Source organism: Neofelis nebulosa, chromosome 3 (assembly GCF_028018385.1).
Source record: "Neofelis nebulosa isolate mNeoNeb1 chromosome 3, mNeoNeb1.pri, whole genome shotgun sequence".
NCBI classification, from domain to species: Eukaryota; Metazoa; Chordata; class Mammalia; order Carnivora; family Felidae; genus Neofelis; species Neofelis nebulosa.
Genome location: NC_080784.1, coordinates 1,535,620 through 1,563,489, shown reverse-complemented (window position 1 = coordinate 1,563,489; position 27,870 = coordinate 1,535,620). Strand labels below are relative to the sequence as shown.

At 45.6% G+C, this 27,870-nt stretch overlaps 1 protein-coding gene across 5 annotated transcripts in view; it reads right to left on the bottom strand.

Moving 5' to 3' along the window:
- The window catches only part of DLGAP2 (DLG associated protein 2), a 791,131-nt gene that overhangs the window by 667,894 nt on the left and 95,367 nt on the right, over positions 1–27,870 (bottom strand). For 2 of the 5 annotated variants that reach the window (XM_058719819.1, XM_058719824.1), the window contains exon 2: positions 24,282–24,387. The exons of the other annotated variants lie outside the window; for them this stretch is intronic. In XM_058719819.1, the coding sequence (XP_058575802.1) occupies positions 24,282–24,296 (15 nt within the window). In that variant the 5' untranslated portion in view covers positions 24,297–24,387. The remainder of the gene's footprint in view (positions 1–24,281; positions 24,388–27,870) is intronic. 5 annotated transcript variants of the gene reach the window in all.

Genomic DNA, 27,870 nt, shown 5'->3' with positions numbered 1-27,870 from the left:
GGCATAACCCCTCACCAAGAAGAACGAGACCAACGGATGGACTTGAGCAAACAGGAACGTCTGCTCATTAAAATGAACTGTAGAGAATGTGGAATGACAGACCCAAACGGGGAAAATAAATTTGTATCACACGTAAGCGACACAAGGTTTGAGTCCAAAGTATTAAGAACTCCTTTTTTTTTTTTTATTTACTTATTTATTTTGAGGGAGAGAGAGAGAGAGAAGAGAGGATGTGCAACAGAAAGAGGGAGAGAGAGAGAATCCCAAGCAGGCTCCAGGCTCTGAGCTGTCAGCACAGAGCCCGACGTGGGGTTTGAACTCACAAACCGTGAGATCATGACCTGAGCCAAAACCAAGAGTCAGACGCTTAACCAACTGAGCCATCCAGGCGCCCCGAAAGCATTAAGAATTCCTAAAAAATCAGCAATATAAAGATAACCAAAAAGAGAAATTGACAAAACTCTTCAAGAAGTACTTACCTCAACAGGAAATACATATGGTCAACAAACATAAAAAACATCCAATCTCGGGGCGCCTGGGTGGCTCAGTCGGTTAAGCGGCCGACTTGGGCTCAGGTCGTGATCTCGAGGTCCACTAGTTCGAGCCCCGCGTCGGGCTCTGTGCTGACAGCTCAGAGCCTGGAGCCTGCTTCAGATTCTGTGTCTCCCTCTCTCTGACCCTCCCCCATTCATGCTCTGTCTCTCTCTGTCTCAAAAATAAATAAATGTTGAAAAAAAATTTTAAAAAAAAATCCAATCTCATTAGAAATCAGAAAAACAAAAGTTAAATGAGAGATCACTTCACAGCCAAAAGACTGGCAAAAATATTTCAATCTGACCATGTCACCTACTGCCCAGGACTGAGGAAACCAGCCCCTGACACAGGGCCAGCGGGACTGAGCCAACCAGTTAGCATCAGCTCACGATGCTGCAAACAGCCTTCTGCAGGATGGGGGCCACAGACGTGCACGCTCAGGGACCCGAGGACTCTCCCTGCAGAATCCCCGTTGGAGTAACAGACCTGCAAACAGTGCACATGTTCACGCAGAGGAGGAGGGAGAAACACATCGGGCCACGTTCACATAGTCACGAAACCGCAATCCCCAACAAACGAAGCACCGCCGAGCTACTAATGAAAGAGAGGCAAAGACGACAGTTCTGTGAATACAAACTTCAAATACTTATAAAACTAAGCAGTGTTTCCTCTGGGGAATAGGAACATTGTTAGTGAAATTATTTTTTAAAGTGTCTTTTTAAAGGCAACAGATTACCTCTATGAGGCTCGAAGAACCAAGCCCCAGAGAGAACTTCGAATGAAATCTTGAAGGGTTTTCATCATAGTTATTTTTCGGAAACAATTTTAAATGAGAAAGAATGCTACTGCCCCTGCAAAAAACGTCTTAACGACCGAAAGCCTGGCGTCAGTCCCTACATGAGAACCTAACACCAGTTAGAGGGGAGCACAGGTTTCCACCGTTCTGATTTCTTTCATGATTTATCACCAGCAGGAAACATTGTTAACAGCCGAACAGGTGATGCTGCAAGTTCTGCCTCTGTTCAAAGCACGATGCTAACTAGCTTCCCAGGCACCACTCAGGGAGATCAGCCGAGGCAAACGGAACTCGAGCACAGGAAGAGAAACCAGAGTGGAAAGGGGTGGGCCGCATGGCACGGTCCCTCCAGGGTTCCGAAAACCGCCCACGGCCAGCGGCTGCATCCTGGCCCGTCTGGGGACGGTCCCCTTGCGAGGTGGGCACTTAACACGTGCAAGATCAGTGCCTCGCGACCAGGTCCCCAGTGGAGACGGACTGTGGGGAGCCGGGAAAATCTGTTTGCGACGACCGGGGTCTTTACCAGAATTTAAAGAGCAGGACCAGAGATGTCAGGTTTCCAGTAACGCCCAGGACATTCCTGCACAACACAGGACGCTCCTGCCTCACACCCAACTTTGAAATGTTCTGCCAGCCACTCATGAAAGTCAGTCAACCAAATGCACAATTAGCTGAGCTAGAACTTGGCTCTGCCATTAAAGAAGAAAAAAAAATACTTGTTATGATGCAGGCTCATATACATACAAGTAGGACTGCAGTCCTGTTTGAAGATTTAAGCGTCGTTTTTTGTTGTTGTTTTTACTATTTTGGAAAACCATTTCATGGTGGATAAAACGTTAACATGGTATTAGAGCTGTCAAAACAGCTATATTTATAGGGATTCTCCAGACATACGACCTACCCCCATGTAGCCCTTCCCTTTAAATGTCAACTATAAATGTGCCATTAACATTTACTTGAATATAAAACAAATACATCCATTTTCAGCATATACAAGCACCTGCTGTTTTCATTACGTCATTGACTGTGGTCATACCTAAGCATATACTTATTAAAATACGTATTATTCTATTATTATAAAGTATTTTCCTTTCTTTCACCTTTATATTAGAAGTGGGCATTACATCAGTATTTAATCACGTGTATAGGAAAGTTACATTAGCTACAGGTTCCTTCCCAGCATTACAAAAAGAATGCAGCGAAATACTCATTTGGCAACAAAAAATACTTACTTGGCAAGCATTGAATTACTACCGGTTTGAGACCATCCTCCATCTTGTTTGGCCACGCAGCTCCTCTCTACTAACAGCTAGACTTGCCTGGATTACTAATTGTCACCAGCATGCTTACAGACACATCTTAAATACATTCCTAACAGGTTGCATACACAAAAAATACTGTATTATTCAGCTTGGTGTAGTAGAAATACGACTGATAGAATCAGGAACCTGTGCTGCGAGCGGGAGTCCAGCACAGGCATGGACGGACCCAAGAAGGCAAGGCACGGCACTCGCGGCTCTCCCTCTGGGCCATTTCTCAGCACCGTGGCTGCACCAGAGCCATCTGGAGGGCTGATACTTCCCTCCAGGACCAAGGATAGATGTTCTGCTGCTTGAACTAGAAGTGGGGGTTCCCCAAGCTCTGTCCCCCGGGTGATACCTGAACCCAGTGCGTACGCAGCAGTCACACACATAGTACTTCAGATGTAAGTAATGAAGTCATCGCTCTGAGCCAGTAGCACCTGCCTTCTGCCAGCATCTGTGACATGCTAGCTAACAGACAACTCTTACCAGCGTGTGAGAAAGTACAAGCAAATGCCAGATCCAACCATGAGGTCCAAGCAATTTGCTTACGCTTCACAATCTCCCAATCCATAAAACCGGGAACATGCTACATTAATCATACACGTAGTGTGTCTACCGCAGTGTCGTGACAGAATATGAAGCCACAATCACCAAAGCGTTCCCTGCTACTTAAATGAATGCTTCTGGGGCACCTGGGCAGCTCAGTCGGTTAAGCCTCCGGCTTTGGTTCAGATCACGATCTCACAGTTCGTGGGTTCAAGCCCTGCGTCGGGCTCTGTGCTGACAGCTCAGAGCCTGGCACCTGCTTCAGATTCTGTGTTTCCCTCACTCCCTGCCCCTCCCCCACTCATGCTCTCTGTCTCTCAAAAATACATAAACATTAAAAAAATAATGCCTCTAATTTGGAAGCAGGACTTTTCAGAGTAAATTCACACATCATTTGTCAGATCAACTCTAGAATGAGAGCAAATACAAATGAGGAAAGTAGAAAAAAAAAAAAGGGTTAGAAGACAACCTAGGAGGTCATCTTAGGACCTTAGAGTACAAAAACACTTATTAAACAGCATAAAAAATAATGCTAGCTTACCAAAAAAGATAATTTAATTGTATTAAAATTGCAAATGACTTAACATATTATTCAGAAAGTGAAAATCACAATGGCAAAAAAATGGAATCAAAGATAGATTTACAGAATATATAAGCTATTACTACATAATTTTTCTAAAAACCTAAAGACAACTCATTAGAAAAATGGGTAGAACATTTGAATAAGCATCTTGAAAATGAGTCAAACAGCCAAAAAACATATATAAAGGTGTTAAACTTCATTAGTCATCAAAGAATGCAAATTAAAACTATAATAAAGTACCATCATAAGCTCCCCAGGATGCCTGAAATGAAAAGCACAGAAAATACTGAGTTGGCTAAAATAAGAAGCAGGAATTACCAAATCCTGCTGACGGAAGTATTAGCTGGTAAAACCACCTTGGAAAACTGGAAATTTCTATTCAACCTGAACACAGGCAAATCTAGGAACTGGCCCATTCCAGGAATGCACCAAAGAAATGCAAACCTATGTTCACCCGGCGACAGACAAAACGATGCTCAAAGCAGCACTACCCATAACAGACAAAACCTGTAAGCCAACCAGTATCCAATAAGTAGTGAAAATTCACACGATAGAATACTATGCAGCAATGAGGGTAAGCAGTCTAGAATTAATACAACACAGCTAAATGTCAAGTGGGGAAAAGCAAATAAAACAGAAAATATTCTAGATTTACCGTAGGAATGAAGCTCGGTTTAATATCCAGAATTAAATAATGTAACACACCATATCAAGAGAATAAAGGACCAAAACACATGGTCATCTCAATGGACAGATGACAAAATTCAACATTCTTCATGTTAAAAACACTGAACTGGGGCTCCCGGGGGGCTCAGTCGGTTAAGCGTCTGACTTCAGCTCAGGTCATGATGTCACAGTTCGTGAGTTTAAGCCCCACGTTGGGCTCTGTGCTGACAGCTCAGAGCCTGGAGCCTGCTTCAGATTCTGAGTCTCCCTTTCTCTCTCTGCCCCTCCTCTGCTTGCACGCTGTCTCTCTCTCTCAAAAATAAATAAACATTAAAAAAATTAAAAAGAAAACAGTGAACAAACTAGACATAGAAGGTAATTCCCTCAACCTGATAAAGGGAAGTTACGAAAACTCAAAAGACTGACTGCTTTCCCCCTTAGATCAAGAACAAGGTAAGTCTGTTCTCACCACTTCCATTCAACCAGGACAATTAACTAAGCAAAAGATACAACAAATATACACATTGGAAAGGAAGAAGTGAAATTATCTGTCAGTGGGTGACATAATTCCTACAAAAAGAAAAGCCTAAGAAATCCATTTTTTAAAATGTTAGGATGGGGCACCTGGGTATCTCACTCAGTAGGTTAAGCCTCAGACTTTGGCTCAGGTCATGATCTCACGGTTTGCGAGTTCAAGCCCTGCATCAGGCTCTGTGCGACAGCTCAGACTCTGGAGCCTGCTTTGGATTCTGTGTGTCCCTCTCTCTCTGTCCCTCCTCCGTTCATGCTGTCTCTCAAAACAAAATAAACATTTTTTTTTAACTTAGAATGAGTTTAGTACATTACAGGATATAAGATAAATCAACAAAAATCAATTGTATTTCTGTATACTTGTAACAATCAGTTAAATAAAATCAAGAAAACTCTATAATGGCATCTAAAAGAATAAAACACTTTGGAATAAAGTTAATAAAAGAAGTGCAAAACTTACACTCTGAAAACTGTATGACATTGTTGAAAAAAACAAGAATCTAAATCAATAGAAAGGCATCTCATGTTCACAGATCAGAAGACCTAATATTTACAATATGGAAATGGATCTACATTTTAAGTGGCATCACTGTCAAAATCTCAGATGACACCTTTGCAAAAACTGATAAACTGATCTTAAAATTCGTATGGAGTTACACATGACTCTGAACAGCCAATCTTGGGACTGAACAAAGCAGAAAGACTCACATATCTAATTTTAAAACTTACTACAAAGTCCTATGAAGTACCCAAAACAGTGTGAAGCTGTCATAAGAGAGACTTATAGATCAACAGAATAAAATTGAGAATCCAGAAACAAAGCCATATATTCAGGGTCAACTGATTCTCAACAAAGGTTCTAAGACAATTCAGTGAGGAAAAATAGTCTTTTCAACAAATGGGGACAAATGGATCTCAACATGTCAAAGAATAAGGTTACCCTTGTACAACATACAAAAATTAATTCAAAATGGATCTAAGACCTAAAGGCAGAAGTAAACAAAATATAAACCTCCTACAAGAAAACACAGTACAAATCTTCATGGCCTCAACTAGGCAACGTTTTCTTAAATACGACACCAGAAGCACAAGTAATGAAAGAAGAAAACAGATAAACTGGGCATCGTCAAAATAAGAACTCCTGTGGTTCAAAGAGCATATCAAGAAAGTGAAAAAGATAATTCACGAAACAAGGTAAAAATCTGCAAACCATGAATCTGATAAGGAACTTGTTTCCAAAATATATAAAGAGCTCCTTCACCTCAAAAAGAAACCACCTAGTTTAAAAACAGGCAAAGGATGTAAATATTTTACCAAACAAGACATACAAACAACCACCAAGCACATGGAAAGATGCTCGACCTCGTTAGCCATCAGAAAACCACAGATGTGGGGCGTCTGGGGGGGGGGGGGTTCAGTCAATTAAGCATCTGAACTTCGGCTCAGGCCATGATCTAGAGGTGAGTTCGAGCCCCGCATCGGGCTCTGTGCTGACAGCTGGAGACTGCTTCAGATTCTGTGTCTCCCTCCCCCCATTCACTCGCTCGCTCTCTCTTAAAAATAAATATTAAAAAAAATTTTTTTAAGAGAAAAAAAAAAAAACACAGATGGGAACAACAAGGAGATAAGTGTGACAGGGATGTAGAGGAATGGGAACCCGCACACCCAACGGCCGGAATGTAAAATGGCGCTGCACTTTGGAAACCAGTCTGGAAATCCACAGCTAGGTGCACACCCAAGAGAGTAAAGATGCACGTCCACACAAAAACTCTCCACACAAATGTCGGCAGAATTACTCAGAATAGCCAAAAGGTGTATACCCGCCTAAAGCTTAGCGACTCGTGACTGGATAGATGAAATGCGGACAGTCGTACAACTGAACGCCATCCCGTCATGAACCCAAAGGAAACGCACGCTGCCAAGTGGGAAAACCCCGACAACACTGTGCTAAGTAGGAGGCGGACACAAAGACCACGTCTCCTAGAATCACCTTCGTATCAAAAGTCCAGAAGGCACATCAGTGAGCAGGAGGACGGGAGGCGGGCGGGAGGGGGACGGCTAAGGGGCATGCCGTTTCTTCTCTGGGTAATGGAAGGGTTCTGAAGTTGACTGTGGTGACGTGCCACATCTCCATGAATACACTAAAAGCCAGTGGCCTGTGGCCTTTAAAGAGGCTCGTTGTGTGGGATGCGAAATAGATCTGAACCGAGTTGAAGTGAATCACTCGTGATTCCGGGCACGTGAAGGTCACACATAAACAACACTCTCGTATGCTGTTGGCAGTCAGCCCAATGGTGGCCGTCGGTGGGAGAGGAAGAGTGTAACGTCAGCGCCGAGGAAGGGACTCGAGGGAGCCTCGTGCGCTCTGGGAATATTCCACTTGCCGAGGCAGTTGCTGATCAGAAGGGCTCGTTCCCTTCACGAAGATTCAGGGACCTGTAAACTTAAGAACGTACAATTTTCTGAAGATACGCTGTACTTCCATCAAAGGTTCCTTTTTGGAAAGGTAAGCAGACTCAGACAAGGGCCAGCCCTGTCACTTCTACCGAGTTCTTCTTCCCGACCTCTGGACGCACCTCCTTCTAATTCACTGATCCCCGTGGACAAGCCAAAGATGCGTGAGCATCCAACCTGCACCACAAAGTGACAAAAAACTTTAAACAAATGAGAAATATGGATGAATACTCAGCATCGAACGCCTACACCAACTGGAACCCGTAACTGTCAAACCCTCTTTCAAGTCATTTGGATCTGACATACCGAAACCCATTACCAAAGTTTTAAGACATTTCCTCTACCAAATAATCCACTAACACAGGTCTAAAACAATCCAGGTGAAAATCAATGTTTAAATATATTTTTAAAATAAAGTTCCAGATATTGAAAGCTCTTATTTGTGTTTAAAAGAACACATATGAAAGACATACAGACGTTATACCGCAAGGATATAAGGGACTGGAAATATCACAAGGCTATTGGGTTTTAAAGCTTCCATACGAAAATGCATTAATGTCCTGTTACAAACAGATGTGTGGGAAACACAGCAGCATACTTTTCACCATGCCCCAAATCCCCACACCAAAAGATACAAAGTAACAAGTTAGCCAACAGGCACTCATGAACACCATTTGCAAGGAAACTGCATGAGGAGGCAGCCCCAAGAAGCACAAAACTCGAAAAGGGAAAAGCACCCATGCTGAGAGGAGCCGCATGGCACCAGGGACGCAGGGACAGGAAGCCAAGCCAGTGGGCACTCCCTGCACACGTAGGGGGCCAGCCCAGGCACAGGGGCACCCCCTGCAAACGTGGCAGGTCAATCTGGGCACAGGGACACTCCCTGCTAACGTGGGGGTCCAGCCCAGGCACAGGGGCACTCCCTGCTAATGTGGGGGTCCAGCCCAGGCACAGGGGCACTCCCTGCTAATGTGGGGGTCCAGCCCAGGCACAGGGGCACTCCCTGCTAATGTGGGGTTCCAACCCTAACACACAGCCACTGCAACAGAAGGGATCCACCCAACCCCAACAGCCAGGGAGCAGGGGGTCTCAGGGCACAGCCCCTATACTCCAGAGACTGGTCCACAGAACCTCCCCTCCAGGACAGGGCCCCACAATCAAAACTGAGCAGGATGGGGAAACTGAGGCTAAGGGAAGAGAAGGTACAGATCAAATTGGGGAACGGAAACAGAGCCAAGAAACCTCAGAAATCACGCTGTTGTATTTTTAACTCCACATGCAAACAACAGCAGGCAGAGCTCATGGGGTGAGAAAAGCCTCCTTCAGACGCTCAGCAAAAGCCAGGTGACAAAAATGAGCAGTGGAAAAGCATCAAGGTCAGGCCTGACAACGTTATTGTAAGGGGCAAAGGAGCAGTATCTCAATAAAACTGAAAAAATAATTCGTTTTTTAAAAAAAGGAACAGAATGACACCCCCACACAATGACAGCACCAGAAACACAGGCCCACAAAGTAATTCAAACCCACCACCCACTATGCTAAACACGTTATAACCCATTAAGAAAGTGATATGACACATAAAAGAACAGGCAAATCAAAATTAGAAGAACTTAGGAATGAGGAGACAGAAATACATGATAGTTCATTTCAGAAAACCATGAATCTAGAAACAAGAATAAATAAACATAATAAATGATGCATTGAGAGAGGTGGGAAGAAAAGGAAACTTTAAAACAAAAAGGGAGTTCCAAATATTAAAGGCAGGCAAAGAAAATGCAAAAAGAGGGACAACAGAAGTCTGCAAAAATGAAAATTAAAGCCATGGAACAGACATAATTCATGAAAAGTTTACTGAATTTAACCAAAAAACGGGTTTGGCTACATATTGAAAGAACCAGAGAAGCCGACTCAGAACAGCTAATGCCATGATATATAATTCCATCATGGAACACTGAGAACACTAAAGCCCTCTGGCATCTGGACAGAAAGATAAGCGACTTGGAAAGGAAAGAAGATTCTGGGCCAGCGGCCTCCACAACAGCACCACCAGTGGAGGAAAGTGGAATAACACTGTAACACCTCCGGGGTGGGGGGAAAAGTAAACAGATGCCCACTTTTATCTCCAGCAAAACTGCCCTCCGGGTATAAAGGACTCAGGAAAGCCGGTAGCGACACGGACTAGCTCAAGGATTGTAGTTTCCGTGAGCTTCCTGCTGGACAAGGTGCTGCAGGAAATCACGACCGGAGAGAGTGAGGCAAAGATAGGCAGCCAGAAGTAGCACGTGACGCGGAGAACGAAGACGGAAGGAGGGTGGGAAGAATACACGGTTTAATGGACAGGCGTGCCGACAATACTCGCCATCTAAAATGGAGAAAAGCGAGAGCTTATGAAAAAGACTTTCAGTGGTGTTTGGCAGTCATGATGGTGGTGGTGTTCACCTTGTTGTTTTAATACTGCTGTATGTATGGCATGAGGTAGAGTAGATACTGAATCATAGGTGGTTCTAACTGTCATGTCCTGTGCTCTTGGAAATCAGGACTCTCGGCACGGAAGAAAACAGATACATGTGCAATACAGAAGAGGCGTAGTAAAAATTCCAGAGTCCTGAACTTGAAGTTTAAGTCTCAGTACGAGTATACAGGGAGTCTATCATTACAACTTAACACATTCGTCCTAGCTTTGCCCCTACAAACCTGAAATGACTAACCTGTAACAACAGGCATCCTGAGAAGACAGTATTCTCGAAATGCCACTTTCCCTAAAAAAAAGGCTCCTTAGACACTGGCTAATTCCAAGTCTGGGACAGAAAAAGGGACAGTATGAACATCTGTCAAAGACTACAGAGCTAGGTATTTACCCAAAGAATGAAAGGACACTAATTCCAAGGGGCACCTGCACCCCTGTGAATACAACAGCACTTTCAACAACAGCCAAACTCTGGAGAGAATCCAAATGCCCATCGACTGATGAGTAGATACAGACGATGTGCTGTATATACCACGTATGTATATACAACGGAATATTACTCAGCCATCAAAAAGAATGAAATCCTGACATTTGCCAGGACATGGATGGATCCAGAAACTATAAGGCTAAGCAAAATAAGTAAAAAAAAAAAAAAAAAAAAAAGACAAATACCATCTGATTTCACTTCTATGTGGAAATTAAGAAACAAAACAAATGAGCAAAGGGAAAATAGAGAGAGAGGCGAATCAAGAAACAGACTCTTAACTGTACAGGACACACCGATGGTCACCAGACAGGAGGTTGATGGGGGAGGATAGATGATGGAGGTGAAGGGTGCCCCTGTGAGGAACACCGGGTATGGTGTGGACAGGCAGAATCACTACATCGCACACCTAATATTACACTGTTAACTGGAATTTAAATACAAACTTAAAGATACAGACCCTGGAGTCGTGTCAAAGGGCTCACAGCCCAACCTGAGGAGGTCCCACTCACCCCAGCCAAAGACGGGGGAGTCCAAGCATCTCTAAATCACCACAACAACTGAAACACATGACATGTATTTAATCCACGACTTTATAACTTTTCTTAAATGCAAGTTAGTTAACATACAGTGTAGTCTTGGTTTCAGGAGCAGAACCCGGTGTTTCATCATTACATACGGCCCCCGATGCCCATCCACACAAGTGCCCTCTCCGTGCCCATCCATCACCCAGCTAGCCCGGGCGTGGGATCCAGGCTGCAGGACAGAGTCTGGGTTGAAGGGCCCCAGAAGAGACGTGTAAGAGAGACACAGAGACTTCTCGAGGGAGAACAGGCCAGGGTTCCACTACAGAGTGCAGGACGCACAAGTGGAGGCTGACCTGAGGGACAAAGGAGACAAGCTTACAAGTCAGGACAGTGGTCACTGTGGGCAGAAGGCATGTCACGGAACAAGGAACACAGCAGAGGCCAGAACATCCTGGTAAGTGTCTCCATAGAGTAATTCTTCAAACCATATTTCTGCATGTGTATCTCCTGTAGCCTTCACTTTGCCTCTGTCGTTCTGTTCACAGTGTGGTTCCGACAACTTCCTGATCATTAGGCCATCGGTGGCCCTCAAAGCTTTATTGACATACAACCACATGCACTTCCTATCATACCATCGAGGAGGACAAAGTCTGCACAAGGCCAGTGAAGGGAATGCGAGCTTTCCCAGTGACCCCAGGGCTGCGTACATCATGGCTGGGCATTTCTCAGAGACTGATGAGACAACGAACCCCAGCTACGCTCGGCCTAACAGCAGCACCAGCCAGCGGCCCGCTCCTGCTCGGGAAACTCAGCAGCCACGACCACAGCCCCTCCAGCAGTGGCCCCCATCTCCGCTGTGCAAACAAGACCCCTGCTCCCTCTTGGTGACAGTGTTTCATGGCTGTTCTTCTAGGTTGTAAGTGGTCCCTCAGTGCTCACCCCAACTGTGACAGCTAAATACAATAGGTCAACGGATATATATTTTCTTCTTTTACCTTAAGCTTATCAAACACTGTATATTACAAATTAAATGAAATTCCCAAAGATCTCTATTTCATTCGTGTGCGGTGGGTTCACAACCCTCTTTTTTTTCAAGTTCATTTATTTATTTTGAGTGAGAGACAGAGAGCGAGCATGAGAAGGGAAAAGGCAGAGAGAGGGAGAGACAGAATCCCAAGCAGGTCTGAGCTATCAGCACAGAGCCCGACGCAGGGCTCAAACCTATAAACCACGAGATCCTGACCTGAGCTGAGGTCAAAAGTTGGACGCTCAACCAACTGAGCCACCCAAGCGCCCCCTGCTCTAGAATTTTCAAGGAGGTATCAAACATGTGGATGCCAGGGCCCCACCCCACGACAGGTGAACCAGAATCTATGAGTTATCCTGCCCTCACCACGGGACTCCTGAACACGGTTAGGGTTGAGCATCACCAACGCAGATTCGGGACCACTTTTCCTATTAAAAAATCAGCAACTACTATAAAGTAAGAGCCATAATTAACATCAGACTTCAGCTGGACTTCAGGGTATCTGCACTTTAGTTTGGGGGAGACACAGGGAAGAAGTGCAGGAGGAGAAGGACAAGGAGACGTGACCGTGAGTGTAGCCTAGACCCTACTGAGTATATCTGGGATCCCTCCAGGGGCCTGCATGCGGCTGGCTATTTCCATCACCCGCCACAACGCCATCTCTGCGTGAGGGAAGCTCTCCTAACACAGGTGCAACACACACACACACACACACACACACACTGAATTCCCACAGTGTATCTGGTTCTTCTCCGGCAGGGGAAGGAAGGCACACCAGGGGGACGTGGCTCAACCTCCAGCCAACTAAGCAAGTAAAACTCCGTCGCACAGCGCCATGTTCTCAGGGGGAGTGATGATAAACACGCGGCATGCATTTTGCAGGAAGGACCCTCAGACATGCAGATGCTTAAATATTACATTCTCCAGTGTTTTCATTGAGTTTGAGTTTGTAGTCTTGGTCGAAACTGGTGTTTAATAAGTTCAATGAGAAGATTTATGGCGTGTCAGGCGCCAGGGAGAGGGCCAAGGATACAAACACGATCAAGTCCAACTGCTGTCTTCGATGAGCCCGCCCTCTCATTCTGCGGGAATCCTGGTTCCCAGGGAGCGACAGAGCGACCCCAGGACAGGCTGGTAGAGCTTCAAGGGAAGGCGTCAAAACTTGGAAGCAGCAGCTCGTTCCACAGCACTCGACAGCATTACAGGAGCCCTGTAAACGCTGTAGGCTCACTGCCTCCACTCCCCTGACAGCACCCCCATCTCACAGCCACAAACACACGGCAGACAGGGAGCTGGGGGTTCCTGGAGCTCACACGTACACGTTCGCTCTCGGGTTAACTGAGCCCCACACAGGCCCGGTTCCTCCCCCATGACTCAGAGGAGTCCCCCGGGCACCTGCTGCCTCAGTGCCCATGGGAGCACACGGCCCGGGCACGGCTGGTGAAGGCCCCTCACAGGGACTCCCACAGGGTCCCCTCCCCACACACCGCAGATGAACCTCCCAGCAAGAGGGCTGGAAACACAGCCCACGCGTCCGCGTGTCTGTCTGCACGTCTGCCGTCTGCACTGAGCTCCAGGCAGGACATTAATCAAAGTATATTCAGGGCAAAGGCCTAATCCAAAGTCTCTTTACTGACGCCACCCACCACCTACACTCCAGCAAACACATTTACCAGTCTAAACAGTTTACACAGTCTAAACGGTGACTGACCAGAGGCCAGACCCCTCACAAGTGGAAACTTCACAACTGTTATCATTCCCAGCGACGTGACAGGTCACAAGACACATCTTGGAATGCCGATGGCTCTGCTGTGAGTGGCAGGACCGAGGGACGGGCATGTCGCACACTGGCCACCCCACAGGAAAGACAGGCGAGGCAGAGGCCGTCCGTCTGCCTCGAGGACTGTGGGTTCCAGGAGCATGAGAACCATGGCATTTAGCTGTGACGTGAGCCGCGTCAAATGACCACAGGGCCAGGCTCCTGCCGTGTGTTCCATTTCCTCCCAGTTAGTGTCTGTGGGGTAACTGTGCCTAAATTTAAGACCAGAGAAAAAAGTTCTTAAGAACAACACAGCTGTTGTGTTACTGGTCTGTTCTGTTGTTACAGATGGTTCTTTAAATCTAGGTGTTTATTTTCTTATGTAAGTACAGACGTATTCGTCCTGCTGGAGACAGAGTCGTCAGAGGAAGGAAACGTGTCCCGAACAAAACGAGAGCAGGTCTGCGGCTAATACACTCACGCGGGAAGTGCATAAACATCACATGTGAGCACCGTGCACCAGAACGAGTCTGGGGCGTCCTGTGCAGAAGTGGCCTGTCACAGGGACCGGCTGGCACAGGGAGGAGTGTGTGCAAGCCACAACCACAAACGTGCTGATTATCTTATCGTTCTCTAAGCATCTGAAGAATCTGGCGACTCGACCAAGCATGGAGACAGGAGTTCTCAGTCCAAGCTCACACAAGGCAAACCCAAAGTTCCTGGGAAGAACTGGCACCGACCATATCCGGAAATCATACCAAATGACTCCCCGGGAGGAGCCATGGCTTTCTTAGCCGTGCGGGCCAGAAAATGCCCTCTGCCTGCTGCAGGGTCTCGGGGAGGCAGATATGAGCACGTGGCTCTATGTCACTCATGTGACACACATGGGGAGAAGGCAGTGGGGAGGGGACGCAGTGGCCGGGCGAGGGCGTGGCCAGGGTCCTTTAACATCACCTCGATTTTTCATCTATTTCTCCAGAATGTGTCTGGAGAATGACATTTCAAACCTCACACACTGCTTACTAGACTTGAGAAGCAATATGCAACAGAAGTAGGGAACACTTTAAGGATTTAAAGAAAAATTGAAATGCTTACGATACTAGCTAATATTTTAAATACATTCCTCATGTCACATGACTACTCACTTGTGTGGACGAAGTTCATCGTATACTAACAGCCCTGATCAGAGATCTCGCACCTGTCCTCATGGCGCACACACATGTACACACACACACACACAGATACACACCTGCTCACACAAATAGACACACAGCTGTTCACACAAATATTGACATTCATACACAAGGATACATACCTTCTCACACAAATACATAAACACACAACACTGAATGTGACAGCCATGCCTGAGTTAATGAAGTCTCAATCTTTAAGTTCTTTAAATCTTTTTTTTTTAATTGAGAGAGAGGAAGACAGAGAGCAGGGATAGGGCAGAGAGAGAGAGAGAGAGAGAGAGAGAGAGAGAGAGAGAATGAATCCCAACCAGGCTTCATGCTAAGCGTGGAGCCCGATGTGGGGCTCGATCCCACAATCCTGGGATCATGACCTGAGCTGAAATCAAGAGTGGGAAACTCAACTGAGTCACCCAGGCACCCCCAGTTCTTTAAATATCTTTGGAAAAATAAAGGAGAGCACATTTGGGAAGAACCAACAAATAAAACCATCAGGATGATAGTGTTCTAACCCACACAGGCAGGAGAACTCGGGCAACAAGGATATGATCCCAAAGCTGTATTTCTGAAAGCTTTTCCTTCTTTACAGCAATTTGGTAGAGGAGGACAGATCTTTTTTTAAGGCAAAAAGACCCAACTCCTCTAAAGAAACACAAGCTAAAATGCAGATACGTGGCACAGAGCAAGGAAATTTACAACCATTTTTTTAAACTAAAAATAGTTCGTTCGTTCCAACAACAATGTCCTGAATAACATGTTCGTGGCGTTAGAAAACAAGAAAAGCGCCCCTCAGCCTATATCTGCCCAGAACCACTCACAGGCCTCCTAAAACGAGACTGGTTTGTTCCTCCCGTCTGTCTTTTTTCTCTGCTGCTCATCTGCTTGCACTTGAAGCGCCCCACATGTGCCTGCAGCTCTGTCAAACCCAAGTGGCAGGCACCAGCCCAGAACGTTCCTTCAGTACCTGACACGCTGTTCGATAAACACGTTCCTGTCCTGACTCCTCAGCCTGTGCTCCTGCGGTCGATCCAAGACTGTTCTGAGGGGCGAGTGACAAAATCACTAAATGTAACTGCATCCTGAGATGGATCTTCATGTGCTCACCAACCTTGATGGATTGGGGGCAAGTAATTCACACCGGAATTCTCTTTAACATTAATGAATTAATGTTCGTTAAAAACATTAGTGAATCCTATCCTTCAGTTATTTCATTCTTTTTTTTTTTTTAATTTTTAACGTTTATTTATTTTTGAGACAGAGAGAGACAGAGCATGAACGGGGGAGGGTCAGAGAGAGGGAGACACAGAATTGGAAACAGGCTCCAGGCTCTGAGCTGTCAGCGCAGAGCCCGATGCGGGGCTAGAACTCACGGACCGCGAGATCGTGACCTGAGCCAAAGTTGGCCGCTTAACCGACTGAGCCACCCAGTCACCTCAGTTATTTCATTCTTAATCAGGGCAACATCTTAATTATGTCTATACATGTCATAGAAAAAGGTAAGCCCATCACACTGATAATAAAATTACAAATCCAGGTCCTACTGAGGGATCATCAGCCTCAATAAACAATTTTTTCTACTACTTTAAAAATGCTAAAGGGGCGCCTGGGTGGCTCAGTTGGTTAAGCATCCAACTTTGGCTCAGGTCATGATCTCACAGTTTGTGAGTCCAAGCCCCGCATCAGGCTCTGTGCTGACAGCTCAGAGCCTGGAGCTGCTTCGGATTCTGTGTCTCCCTCTCTCTCTGTTCCTCCCCCGCTTACACTCTGTCTCTGTCTCTGTCTCTCTCTCAAAACAGAATAAACACTAAAAAAAACTTTTTTAATGGTAAAGAAGGTAACCTTGTTACATCCTGAAAATAGATAAATACAGATAAAAGATAAAAAACTTACACTTTGCAACTATTTTTCCAGGAAATGTAGCAATTTTATTCAAGGTCAAGGTAAAAAATAAAATCTCCAGAGAGGAAAGTGAAGCACAAATTTAAATTACACATAAATATCATGGCAACACAATGATGGCCCCAAAGACGCCCACAGGCTAATCCCAGAACTTGCCAACATGGTACCTCGAATGCAAAAGGGACTTTGCATGTGGGATTTGGGGTCTTAAGGTGAGGACATAATCCCAAGATAATCACATGCGTCCATGAGAGCAGAAACCGTTTCCTAGCTCAGAGGACCAGAGAGAGGGACGTGTGAGAGATGTGAGGCTGCAGCCAGCAGGCAAGAACCAGGGAGTGCATGTGGGTGCCTCTAGAAGCTGGAAAATGTAAGGAATAGATTCCCCACTGGAACCTCCATAAGGAGCCCGCCCTGTGGACATCTTGATTTCAGCCCAGCGAGACTGTGCCAGATGCCCGACCTACAGAACTCTGAGACAACAGATTTATGTGTTTTAAGCCAACAAGTTCGTGGTAATCTGTTACATAAAAAGACCCAAATTCTCTCTGGATAAGGGCAATAAAATGCTTACTCTAGTGCTGTGCCTGCCCAAAAATCCTATGAGTAATTTGGCCATATCACCGCTACAGAACACTGTCAGGTATCTGCATTGATTACACATGTAGCATTAGAAAAAGAAATACGGTAAGAAGTACTCCCACATGGACCTGTCTAATCCCCATCTTGCCTGCTGCAACTACAGGGCGGCCATCGAAGATGCCTGTTGGGTCTGTTACTGTGTCTACATCAACCTGAGAGTCGGGTGAATGCCCTCACGTACAACACTGGAGCGAGCAGGTGCCCTGTAGACGTCACTCATCACAAAGAACTGACTTCAGGAAGAAACAGAAGCCCGTCTCCAATGGACTGTCCTGGCCAGTTCCTCCAAACAACATGATCACACGGTGTTGTCACAGTTAGGATTTTCCCAAAAGCCAAACACCACCTTTCAGGGATCATCGTTACAGCATACACACACACACACACACACACACACACACACACACACACACACACAGTTGTTGTGAACTCAACAGGCACTTTGCAAACAAATAAACAGCTTTAACATAAATGTTTACCCACAGAGGTCAATGGAAAGGGGATAGTGATAGAAGGTAGAAATCAATTAGCATTTTCCCCAAATACAAAGATAATCCGGTATGAGAAAATGCAACAGCATCATTTCTCAGGAAATTATATTCCAATGTCTGGTTAGCCACTTAGTGGCAGACGTACAGCCTTCACTTTATACGGAAACCAAAATAAATCCAGAAGAATTAAAGAATGTAAAAGCCGAAATAAAATGTGAAAGTGAAATATGGCTAAATGCTTACGCAAATTTTGACAAAGAAAGGCTTTTTAAGTGTTCCCCAAAGACAGAAATCATGAGGGAATACATTCAAAGACATGACTGCCTGACAACTTACTCTTATATATATATAAATATATATATCATAGGAGTTGAAGGTGAAATGGCAATGTGAGAAGCAAAAAACTATTTGGGGTGCACCTGGGTGGTTCAGTTGGTTGAGCCCCAACTTCAGCTCAGATCATGATCTTCTGACTCGTGGGTTCCAGCCCTGCATCAGGCTCTGTGCTGACAGCTTAGAGCCCACTTCGGATCCTCTGTCCCCCTCTCTCTCTGCCCCTCCCCTGCTCATGCACATACACGCTCACTCGCTCACTCTCTCTCTCTCAAAAATAAATAAAATTTTTAAACAGTTTAAACAATATTTGGATCATAAATACATGAAAACAGTTAATATCTCATGGTTTGGATTTCAAAATAGACATCCTGATAATACTGGCATGAGGAAAAGATCCTATGCCGTGCCATTTACACACCAACCAAAAGGGAAAGTAGGGAAAAAAATACGTGCAACAGAGCCGCTAACCTAAGCAAACAAACTGCCAAATACAGATCACCTGTCAAGCCCGTAATTATAAAGAAAATGTAAAAAGCAAACGTTGTTGAGTGTGTGCTCTTGGGAGAAGACGTACAGGTGTGTTTTTGTAAATACCACATTTGAAAGGTGTGCTGAAAATCTTTAAAATCTCCCCACCTTTGGAAACCTTTTAAGTTCACAAATTTATTCTAAGAGAATAATTAGGGGAGGCATGGCAGGTCGTGCCGACCTTATTTACATGACCAGAGAACCGAACACGTCTGCCGACCTGAGAGGCTGCCTGAACCATGGCATGCTTCAACACCACTAAAACATTTTTAAATATTGTTATAGACAAGGAGAGTTGCCAATAATATACTGAATTAATTTGTTAAGACATCTGCTATTGAAATAATTCATACCATCATTTTATTAAAACAAATTGTGGTTCCATACATATAAGGACACAGGAAAATATGAAAAGTAAACCAACGTGTCAACAATGACCATCTCTGAATTTTTTGTTTTACTTATGCTAATTTTATTTATGCCAATTTTTCCATGGTAAGATATATTGCTGGCATCGTTTTTAAAAAGGAAGAGACAGGGGCCCCTGGGTTGCTCAGGTGGTTGACTGTCCAACTCTTTTTTTTAATTTTTATAAAATTTTCTTTTACATTTACTTGAGAGACAGAGAGAGACAGAACATGAGCAGGGGAGGGGTAGAGAGAAAGGGAGACACAGAATCCGAAACAGGTTCCAGGCTCTGAGCTGTCCGCACAGAGCCGGACGCGGGGCTTGAACTCACAAACCGTGAGATCATGACCTGAGCCAAAGTCAGACGCTTAACCAACTAAGCCACACAGGCGCCCCTGGAGTGTCCAATTCTTGATTTTGGCTCTGGTCATGATCCCAGGGTCGTGGGGATCAAGCCCCATGTTGGGCTCCGTGCTGAGCATAAAGCCTGCTTGACACTCCCTCTCCCTCTATCCCTCTCCTGCTTGTGTGTGCACATGCTCTCTCTCTCTCACACACATAAATTTTTTTTAATTAATATATAAATAAAAAGGAAGAGACAAATACCTTAAAACAATTTACAATTATGGCATTCATAATTTCTACAGGTAAATCTCTGAATTAGCTAGATAGAAGGTACTCCCACAAATAATTTGTATAATTTATGTTTAACACAAATATACTTGCTGAACTAAGAAGGTTAAACTAATAACAAATACTCATCATCCATGTGTGAAATCCTGGCAGGTGTGTGATCTGACCGTGAGAACTGAGGACTCAAGCCCCCCAGTTACAGGAATGGTGAAGGGGGACACACACAGGAAGGGAGTCTGCCACAGACAAGGAAGAGTTATGGACGAATCTGAACGAGAACCTGGGTTTCCCACTGCCAAGCAAACACTGGTCACCTGTCCACACCCCACCTCCATTCTCCCTTACACCAGAACTGGATTCTCCACCAACAAGACAGGGGATACGAGTGCCCTCCTGGCTTTCTTGCTAATAAGGGAGGAAGGAAAGAACAAACCAGTAGGTTTAGCCCAGTAAACAGTTAAACCAAACTGAATCCATATGCTTAATAAAGAAAAACATTGGTTAACCAAAACCCTAGCTAAAAACCGATGACTCTACCCAAAGAAAACGAATAATGCTTTAACAGAGGGCTGTTTTGTGAAGCATGAGTGTACTGCATATACACATTTAGGACCATTTTGCTTCCCTTCCTATAAATCTTTGTCTCAGAGCAACATAGATCTATTCATAGTTACCCTGAGAAGAGTGAGTTTTCTTTTGCAAAATAAACTAGATTCCTACATTCAGAATTACTGTGGCTTGATTCAGCAGCAAAGCTAAGAACCCTTTCTATAATTTTTCCCTTACTTTAAATGAGACAAATATCAAACCACAGCCTGCTCTTGTCCTTGTCTGAGAACAACATAAATGTAAATACTGTTCCAAATCCTGCGTGAGGGTTGCAATAGTTACCAATGTCAGGGTTACCGATGCGATTACGCAATTACACGATGAGAAGATAAGCATGTTAATAATTCCAATAGGTTGTTTCAAAAAAAATTTTATTGTTATCCCAAAAAGTCCGAATGTACATTTTAAATATAATGTATCTACATGAATCTGCATGCAAACCGATCAAAGTCCTGAGAGCTCCTGAGCAAATCCTCTCCCTGAAGAGAAGCGGTTCTCCACAAAACCACATTATTCGTCTCCTTTAACATTCAACCTCTCAAAGACACCTAAGTAGGACAGGTTAGATCATAAAAGTAAAGCGAGGTTCCTGAACCTTGTCTCTTACGACGTTTGGACCAGAGCAGTCCTCATGATGCACTGAGGGATGATTATAGCATCATGGCTTTGACCCACCAGATGCCAGCAGCACCCTCCCCGAGTTGTGAACACCAGAAATCTCTCTGGACACTGCTAATGCCCATGGCCATGGGGGCAAAACTGCCCTACCTGAGAATGATCGATAAAAAGGGAGGCAGAGGCCTCCCCGTGGAATTTGGAATGGCCACCTGGGAGGGGACACAAGTCTCTGCACTGGCAGAAGAGAGCAGCTGAAAAAGACGGGACCCAGGTGGGGAGGAGGAGTCCCCGTTTGGCTCCCTCTCCTTCTGCAAATCCATAGAAAGGCCAGTGGTGGGTAAAAGGGAATAAATCCCAAACACAGCCGGAAAACAAGAACATTCCACCTACACAGCAAAATCATTAAGGAAATTCTAAGAACACAGATGGGAGCCACATGGCCAAGTGAAACCCAAGGCCCAGAGAGTGGACAGTGGGCAGCTCATCTAGGCCAGGGCCAGGCCAGTCCCACGGAGGGGCAGGGGAGGAAGGGCTTCTGACAGCTCACCCCGCAAAACCCGAAGCACCATATTCCTTCTGCGTGATTCACCACCTCTCAAGAACATTTATAGAAACACAATCTTCCGCGCCCAACAAGGTAACATTCTCAGGGAAATTCACAACACTAAACGTCTATCAGGGAGGGAGGAGTCTCAAATCACTCACCGCATCTTCGATCTTTAAAAAGGAAAAAAAAAAAAGGGAATCAATCAAAGCAAACTGAAACCAAAGTAAGTGGAAGAAAGGAAACAATCACAACCAGAAGGCTTATGGGAGAAACAGAACATATAAAAATAATGCTGAAAATCAATGATGTAAAATCTGGTTCATTGAGATCATTAAAACTGGCAACATTGATTGGGGAGGACAGAAGCAGAGAACGTTCAAACTCACGGCATCCCTAACAGGAGCAACACACAGTCACAGGTGCTCAGATACTGAAAGCAAGATGAGGGAAGGTTATGAACAACCTGACTCCAGCAAACCCGAAAACCTCGGTGCTTCTCCATGGGGTGGGAGGGGAGGGCCGCCCCTCAAGGCCACTCGGCAATGTCTGGAGACACTTCTGTGTTCGCGGCTGGAGGGAGAGTGCGGCTGGAGGTCTGGGATGCTGAACATCCCACCACACCGCAGGACCGCTCCGACCACGAGAATTTACCTGGTTCAGAATGCAGAACTGCCCCTTAAACACCATCACTGCACCTGTACAGGCTCCCAAGCTTAGAGCTCTGCTCTCTGAAGCAGAACCCACGAAAACTACCTCATCCAGCAACCAGGTGTCTCGGCTGAAGGCACGTGAGCCACAAGCCAGTGTGGGTGCTGGTCTGATGGCATAGGCAGCAGCAGCAAAGGGGAGTCCCGGGGAGGGAGGAGCCCTGGCAGCTCCCTCACCCCCAGTCCCGTTTGGGGATGAAGGCTAGTGTTCTCACCTCACACGGGAGAAGCGCACCCTTAAGGCAAGCCGCTGTTCCTTGTAGAACAGGGGGTGGAGGAAGGTGGGGGTGGGCAGGCAGCCAAGTGGCTCCAAACCCACGTCTCAGCAGCTGCCCTGCACCTCCGAGAAGCCCACGCTGTGAGTGACCCCTCCCCAGGAGCAATGCCAAGACACAACCACCGACGTCAGAACTGGTTTTCAAGCTTCCTGGCGCCCACGTTGTGCCCACGCGGCCCTCCCCCACTTGGGGAACGCGCGTTCTGGGGGAGGTCTCCTTGTCCCAAGGGGTCCCAGCAGTGGGGCTGACAGCCTTTATCCAGCCCCATGTAAAGGTCTGTGATGGCCTAATATCCTTTGTAACAAACTCCTTTTCTGCTCAAACAGACCAGAATGAATTGTTCTTCAACCAAGAACCCCAGCTAGCCCACAGAGGAAGGGGGAACCGCCTGTTTTGAGCTTCAAGGACTCTAACAAGTTAAGAGCCCTGAAGAGGCATCATGGATGGTCCCTGCGGGAGCAGAGGGACAAGTAGATTTTAAAGGGAAAGCTTGCGGCACCTGGCTGGCTCAGTCTAAAGAGCGTGCAACTCTTGACCTCGGGGTTGTGAGTTTGAGACCCATGTCAAGTGGAGAGATTACTTAAACCAATAAATAACCTGTACAAAAAATAATAAAAATAAAAATAAATAAAAATAAAAGGACGGGTTCGCCTCATGTGTCCCCAAAGGCTCTTACACAAAACTGAAGTCCCCCTGCAGGGCAACCCGTGCTCCTGGCTGTGAAGAGTGACGCCCAAAGGCAGCACTGCTTTCTGAGAATACCACATAAGCAGAAGAAGATACTAGCAAAGGGAGATGCAAACATGATAGGGCCACACGAGGGGACAAAGGAGCATCATGGGAAGTGCCAGCCACACTTCCATGAGCCACGTTCATCCAGGCTCATGTCTTGTGGACAGAGAGACGAGACACACTGCATGCACCCTCTGTTCCCAGATCAGACGGAAGGACCTACTAGGGGGGCTGCAGCTGACGGTGTGGTCTACCTGCTGGCCCTGGGAGGGGGGGCAGCTCCAGCTGACAGTGTGGTCTACCCGCTGGCCCTGGCGGGGGTTGGGGGGGGGCAGCTCCAGCTGACGGTGTGGTCTACCCGCTGGCCCTGGCGGGGGTTGGGGGGGGCAGCTCCAGCTGACGGTGTGGTCTACCCGCTGGCCCTGGGAGGGGGGGCAGCTCCAGCTGACGATGCGGTCTACCCGCTGGCCCTGGGGAGGGAAGGCCACAGCCTTGCCCTCACGTGTCTCCAGCCGTGTCTGCAGGCAGGCACATGGTGGGTGTGGCCGTTGGGGAGTCCTGGAACACCGTGTACCGGGGATTTGGGGACGTGAGGCAGTCCACATGCTGTGGTTCGGACCTGTGTGTATCTGCTCACTGTCACCTGCTCTGTGGACCTGCTCCCGGGTCCCTCCACACACACACAAACGCAGAACCACCACCACCGATGCCACATGAAGGCGTCTACCAGGAACCACTGCGAAGGAACCAGAGCCCTGCCGGGGAAGCTCCATTCCAGAGGAGCTGGCTTCCTCCACGGCTACCACTTGCTCATGCGGGACACAGACGCGCTGCTCTGAGGCCACACTTCCAACAGGCCTGACCTCATCAGAGCGCTCACCACGTCCCCAGGTATGACAGAGCAGCCACCCGTGTGCCTGGAGCGCGTCCTCCCTCCCGCCGCCCACCCAGAGGACAGAGGACAGAAGGAAAGCAGGAACATTACCTGAGCGGTCCCCATGGCGGCCGGGCTGGGTGCAGGCCGAGCGTCCCAGGGCAGCTGTGCTGAAACCGGGCCGGGCTTACGGCCGCGCCTCAGGTGCAGGGAAGGCCTAAGATGAGGAACGGATAGAAATGGGGAAAATATGATAAAAAAAAAAAAGATAAGCAACCTCCCCCCTGGAAAAGAAAATACATGGGAAGTGCCTGGAAAACAAACCACTGAGCAAAACTTCCATCACCTGAGAACAGCACTTTGGCAGAGAAGCTACGTATGAAAAACGACACAGGATCCCAAAATGACACGTCGTGTAGGTGCAGATGTAGGCTTTCATGACGAAAAGTACTTCATTTCTCAGTCGGGGCCCGAAATTGCGATACGTCAGCTTTCCCCACTTGAAAATATGCAACCAGAAATAACGCGACGCACTCTGAATCAGAGGTATGATCTCTCCAATAACCCAATGGCAGAAACAGCATTTGCAACCTCGGGCTAGCTCCGCAAGGAACCAGGCAGATTCCAAGAAACGAGAGCAGTACCAGGAATATTAACAATTGCTCATCCTCTTTCCAGGAAAAAGAAAATAGCACTACACCCCGATAAATATGAGGGCAGCGTTTAAAAATGCTAGAACATACGTTTTGATAATTCTAAAATTCTCTGCTGTTTTTCATTGCACATGGACACATCAAATTACTATTGCCCCCAACCATCACCACCAAGTGAATCAGACGAAATAGGAAAAGGAGCCTCCAGAGGAGACTTGTTCATACCATCACGCCAGAAAAACACGCTCGCTTTTTCTCTTAGTAAGCTACTATGACCACAAAATACTTATCTATGTATACTTGACATGGCCCTCAAAAACCCTGATCAGGTTCTATAAATTTCCATGAAGGCCAGAGGTCCTGCTTAGATGCACCCCATCTTCCAAAACTTATTCTGTCACCAAACTCTGGCCAAATGGTCACGTTACAAAATGCTGTACTTACTTTCAAATGTACGAGTCCAAGAAGGTAAGAAGATCAGCTGTTTTTTTACGTTAGCAAGGACAGTCTGCAAATACAGATAATAACACACAAACTGAAAATTAACCCCTGGTTTCCGGGAATCACTTACTAGATGTCTGCTGTGACTGTCACCTAAACTGTGTATTTATTTCCAGGCATTTCCTGTTGAAATTCTGCCTTTCCAGAACTGACACACTGCTGTTCACTCACTCGCTTCCTGCACCAGGATCTCCCCGTATTTTCCTGCCTGAACACTCACACTGACCCCACAAACCCCTTACTTTTGGGCACCTGGGTTGTTTCCAATTTTCCCCATTTGCTGAGAATTGTGCACACATTTTCATATGCTTCTCGGTGCGTTTGTGCAGAACAGATTTCCAGGAGTGGAGTCCCCGGGTCACGGGACTTGCACGTTTTTAGTCCACGACACTGCCATGCGTGTGCCAGTGCTCACAACACACGTTGCCAGGTTTTCTGCATGCCTCTGGGGGAAGAAAAGTTTCCCGCTGTTTCCGTGGATTTGGAAGAACTTTTGTTGTGATTATTGATCAAACTTCTTTCCATGCAAACTGCCTGTTCTATAGATTTGTCCGCTTCTTCTGGGGGAAATTCCTAATTACCATATAGTATCTCTTTACATATTCCAGACCGTCTGTCTGCTCTATAGGCTGCAACGGTTTTCCTTCTTTCTCACGCGTTAACTCCCTCGGTGGTGTCCTTCCAACAACCTAGGTGCATTTGATAGAATTTATGTCCAAATCTACCAATCCCTTCTCTAAGGGCTTCTGCCATTACCCAGATCTTCCCAACTCCACAATTTAAAAAAACACATTCGACTAAATTTTGTTTTAGCATTTCTACAACTATTTCTAACAATTAGATCATTGATGTGTTTGGAACTTTTTTGAGATGCCAAGTAGAAATGTTACTTTCTCTCCAACGGCTAACCAATGATCCCAACAAATTTGCCTAATAATCCATATTTTATCCACCAACTTGAAAATGCCACTCACGCAGAAAAGACTGTCATACAGATCAATTTATCTCCCGCAGCATTTGTACATGTGTTTCTCTCTAGCAGACCAGAACTCCCACTAAACAGATCTTCTTTAAAACTTTACTGGACACCTTGTGAATTCATTCTTCTGAATTAACTTTATCATCCCTTAATCAAATCCCACTCCCCACCTCCACTGCCCCCCCCCCGAAACAGGTTTTGATTGAAGTTCTCTCTCTCTCTCTCTCTCTCTCTCTCTCTCTCTCTCTCTCTCTCTCTCTCTCACACACACACACACACACACACACACCTGAAGTGAAGTGATAGGTTTCAATACTAAATTTGCCATTAAAGTGTACTTCCCTACCAAGCACTAGGTAATGTTTTACGTCCTTTCCACGTATTTCAAAGTCTGGTTTTGTTCCCCCCTATAGACCTCAAACATTCCTGTTTTCTCCCAAGGTGTTTTGTAGGGTTTATTGTTTCTGATACTGGACCTATTTTGCCATTACTTTATCACATGCAGTACAGTTCATGCTTTTTATTTTACTGAGTTTGTATTTGCTGTACATAATCCATGTTCCTACTTATCTAATAGATTTTGTATGGTCTCTTCCCTTTTCCACTGAGCATTTCTAATATTTTGTCTCTTTTACTTTCCCATATAACCTTAACTGGAGACCCCAGAATAAGAGGGACTAATGGTGAGAATTCCACACTTTAGAATTTCCCAATAACTGTCTGCTTGCTTCAGGGTTTCTGATTATATTCTGAACCCTATTAAGGAGCTGTCCTGCCATTACTCCCTCTCAGAATTTTATCCTAAGTGACTGCTGTATTGTTTCAAGGTCCTTCGGTGTTTAGGATACATCCGTGTTTTTTTTTTTTCTTTAACATGCTCATCCTACAGATTACCAACATAGCGATCCTATTATTGAAAGAATCTTGCTTTTACAGATTAGATTTTTACAGATGGTCATATTAGATATACAATTAGATGCAATTTGCCAATATTTTGCTTAGGAAATTTATATTTATATTCTTAAGTAAAATTAGCCTTTTTCTACTATATTATCAAGTTTGGTAATTACTCATTAAAAGAGAGTGATGGTGGGCGCCCAAGTGGCTCAGTCAGTAAAGAATCCAACTCTTGATGTCAGCTCAGGTCATGATCTCACAGTTCATGGGATCAAGCCCCACATCAGGCTCTGTGCTGATAGCATGGAGCCTGCCTGGGATTCTCTCTCCCTCTCTTGCTGCCCCTACCCTTCCTTCTCTTTCTCTGTCTCAAAAAAAAAAAAAAAAAAAAAAAAAAAAAAAAACTCAAAAAAAAGAGAGTAATGGTTATAACTCTTAACTAGTTTAGATAACAGAATTATCAATTCGTAGATATTTGTATAGAGTTCACCTATAAAACTGATCCAGCATCTTTCACAAAAGTACATCTAAGGAAAATTTTAATTTTCCCATGGTTACTAGCCCGTTCACATTTTCTAGCTTTGTCAGATCAACTTATTTCACTTATATTCACCAAGAAAACCAAACATTTCATCTTGATTTTCAAATTTCAGCAAAAAATTTCTGCTGA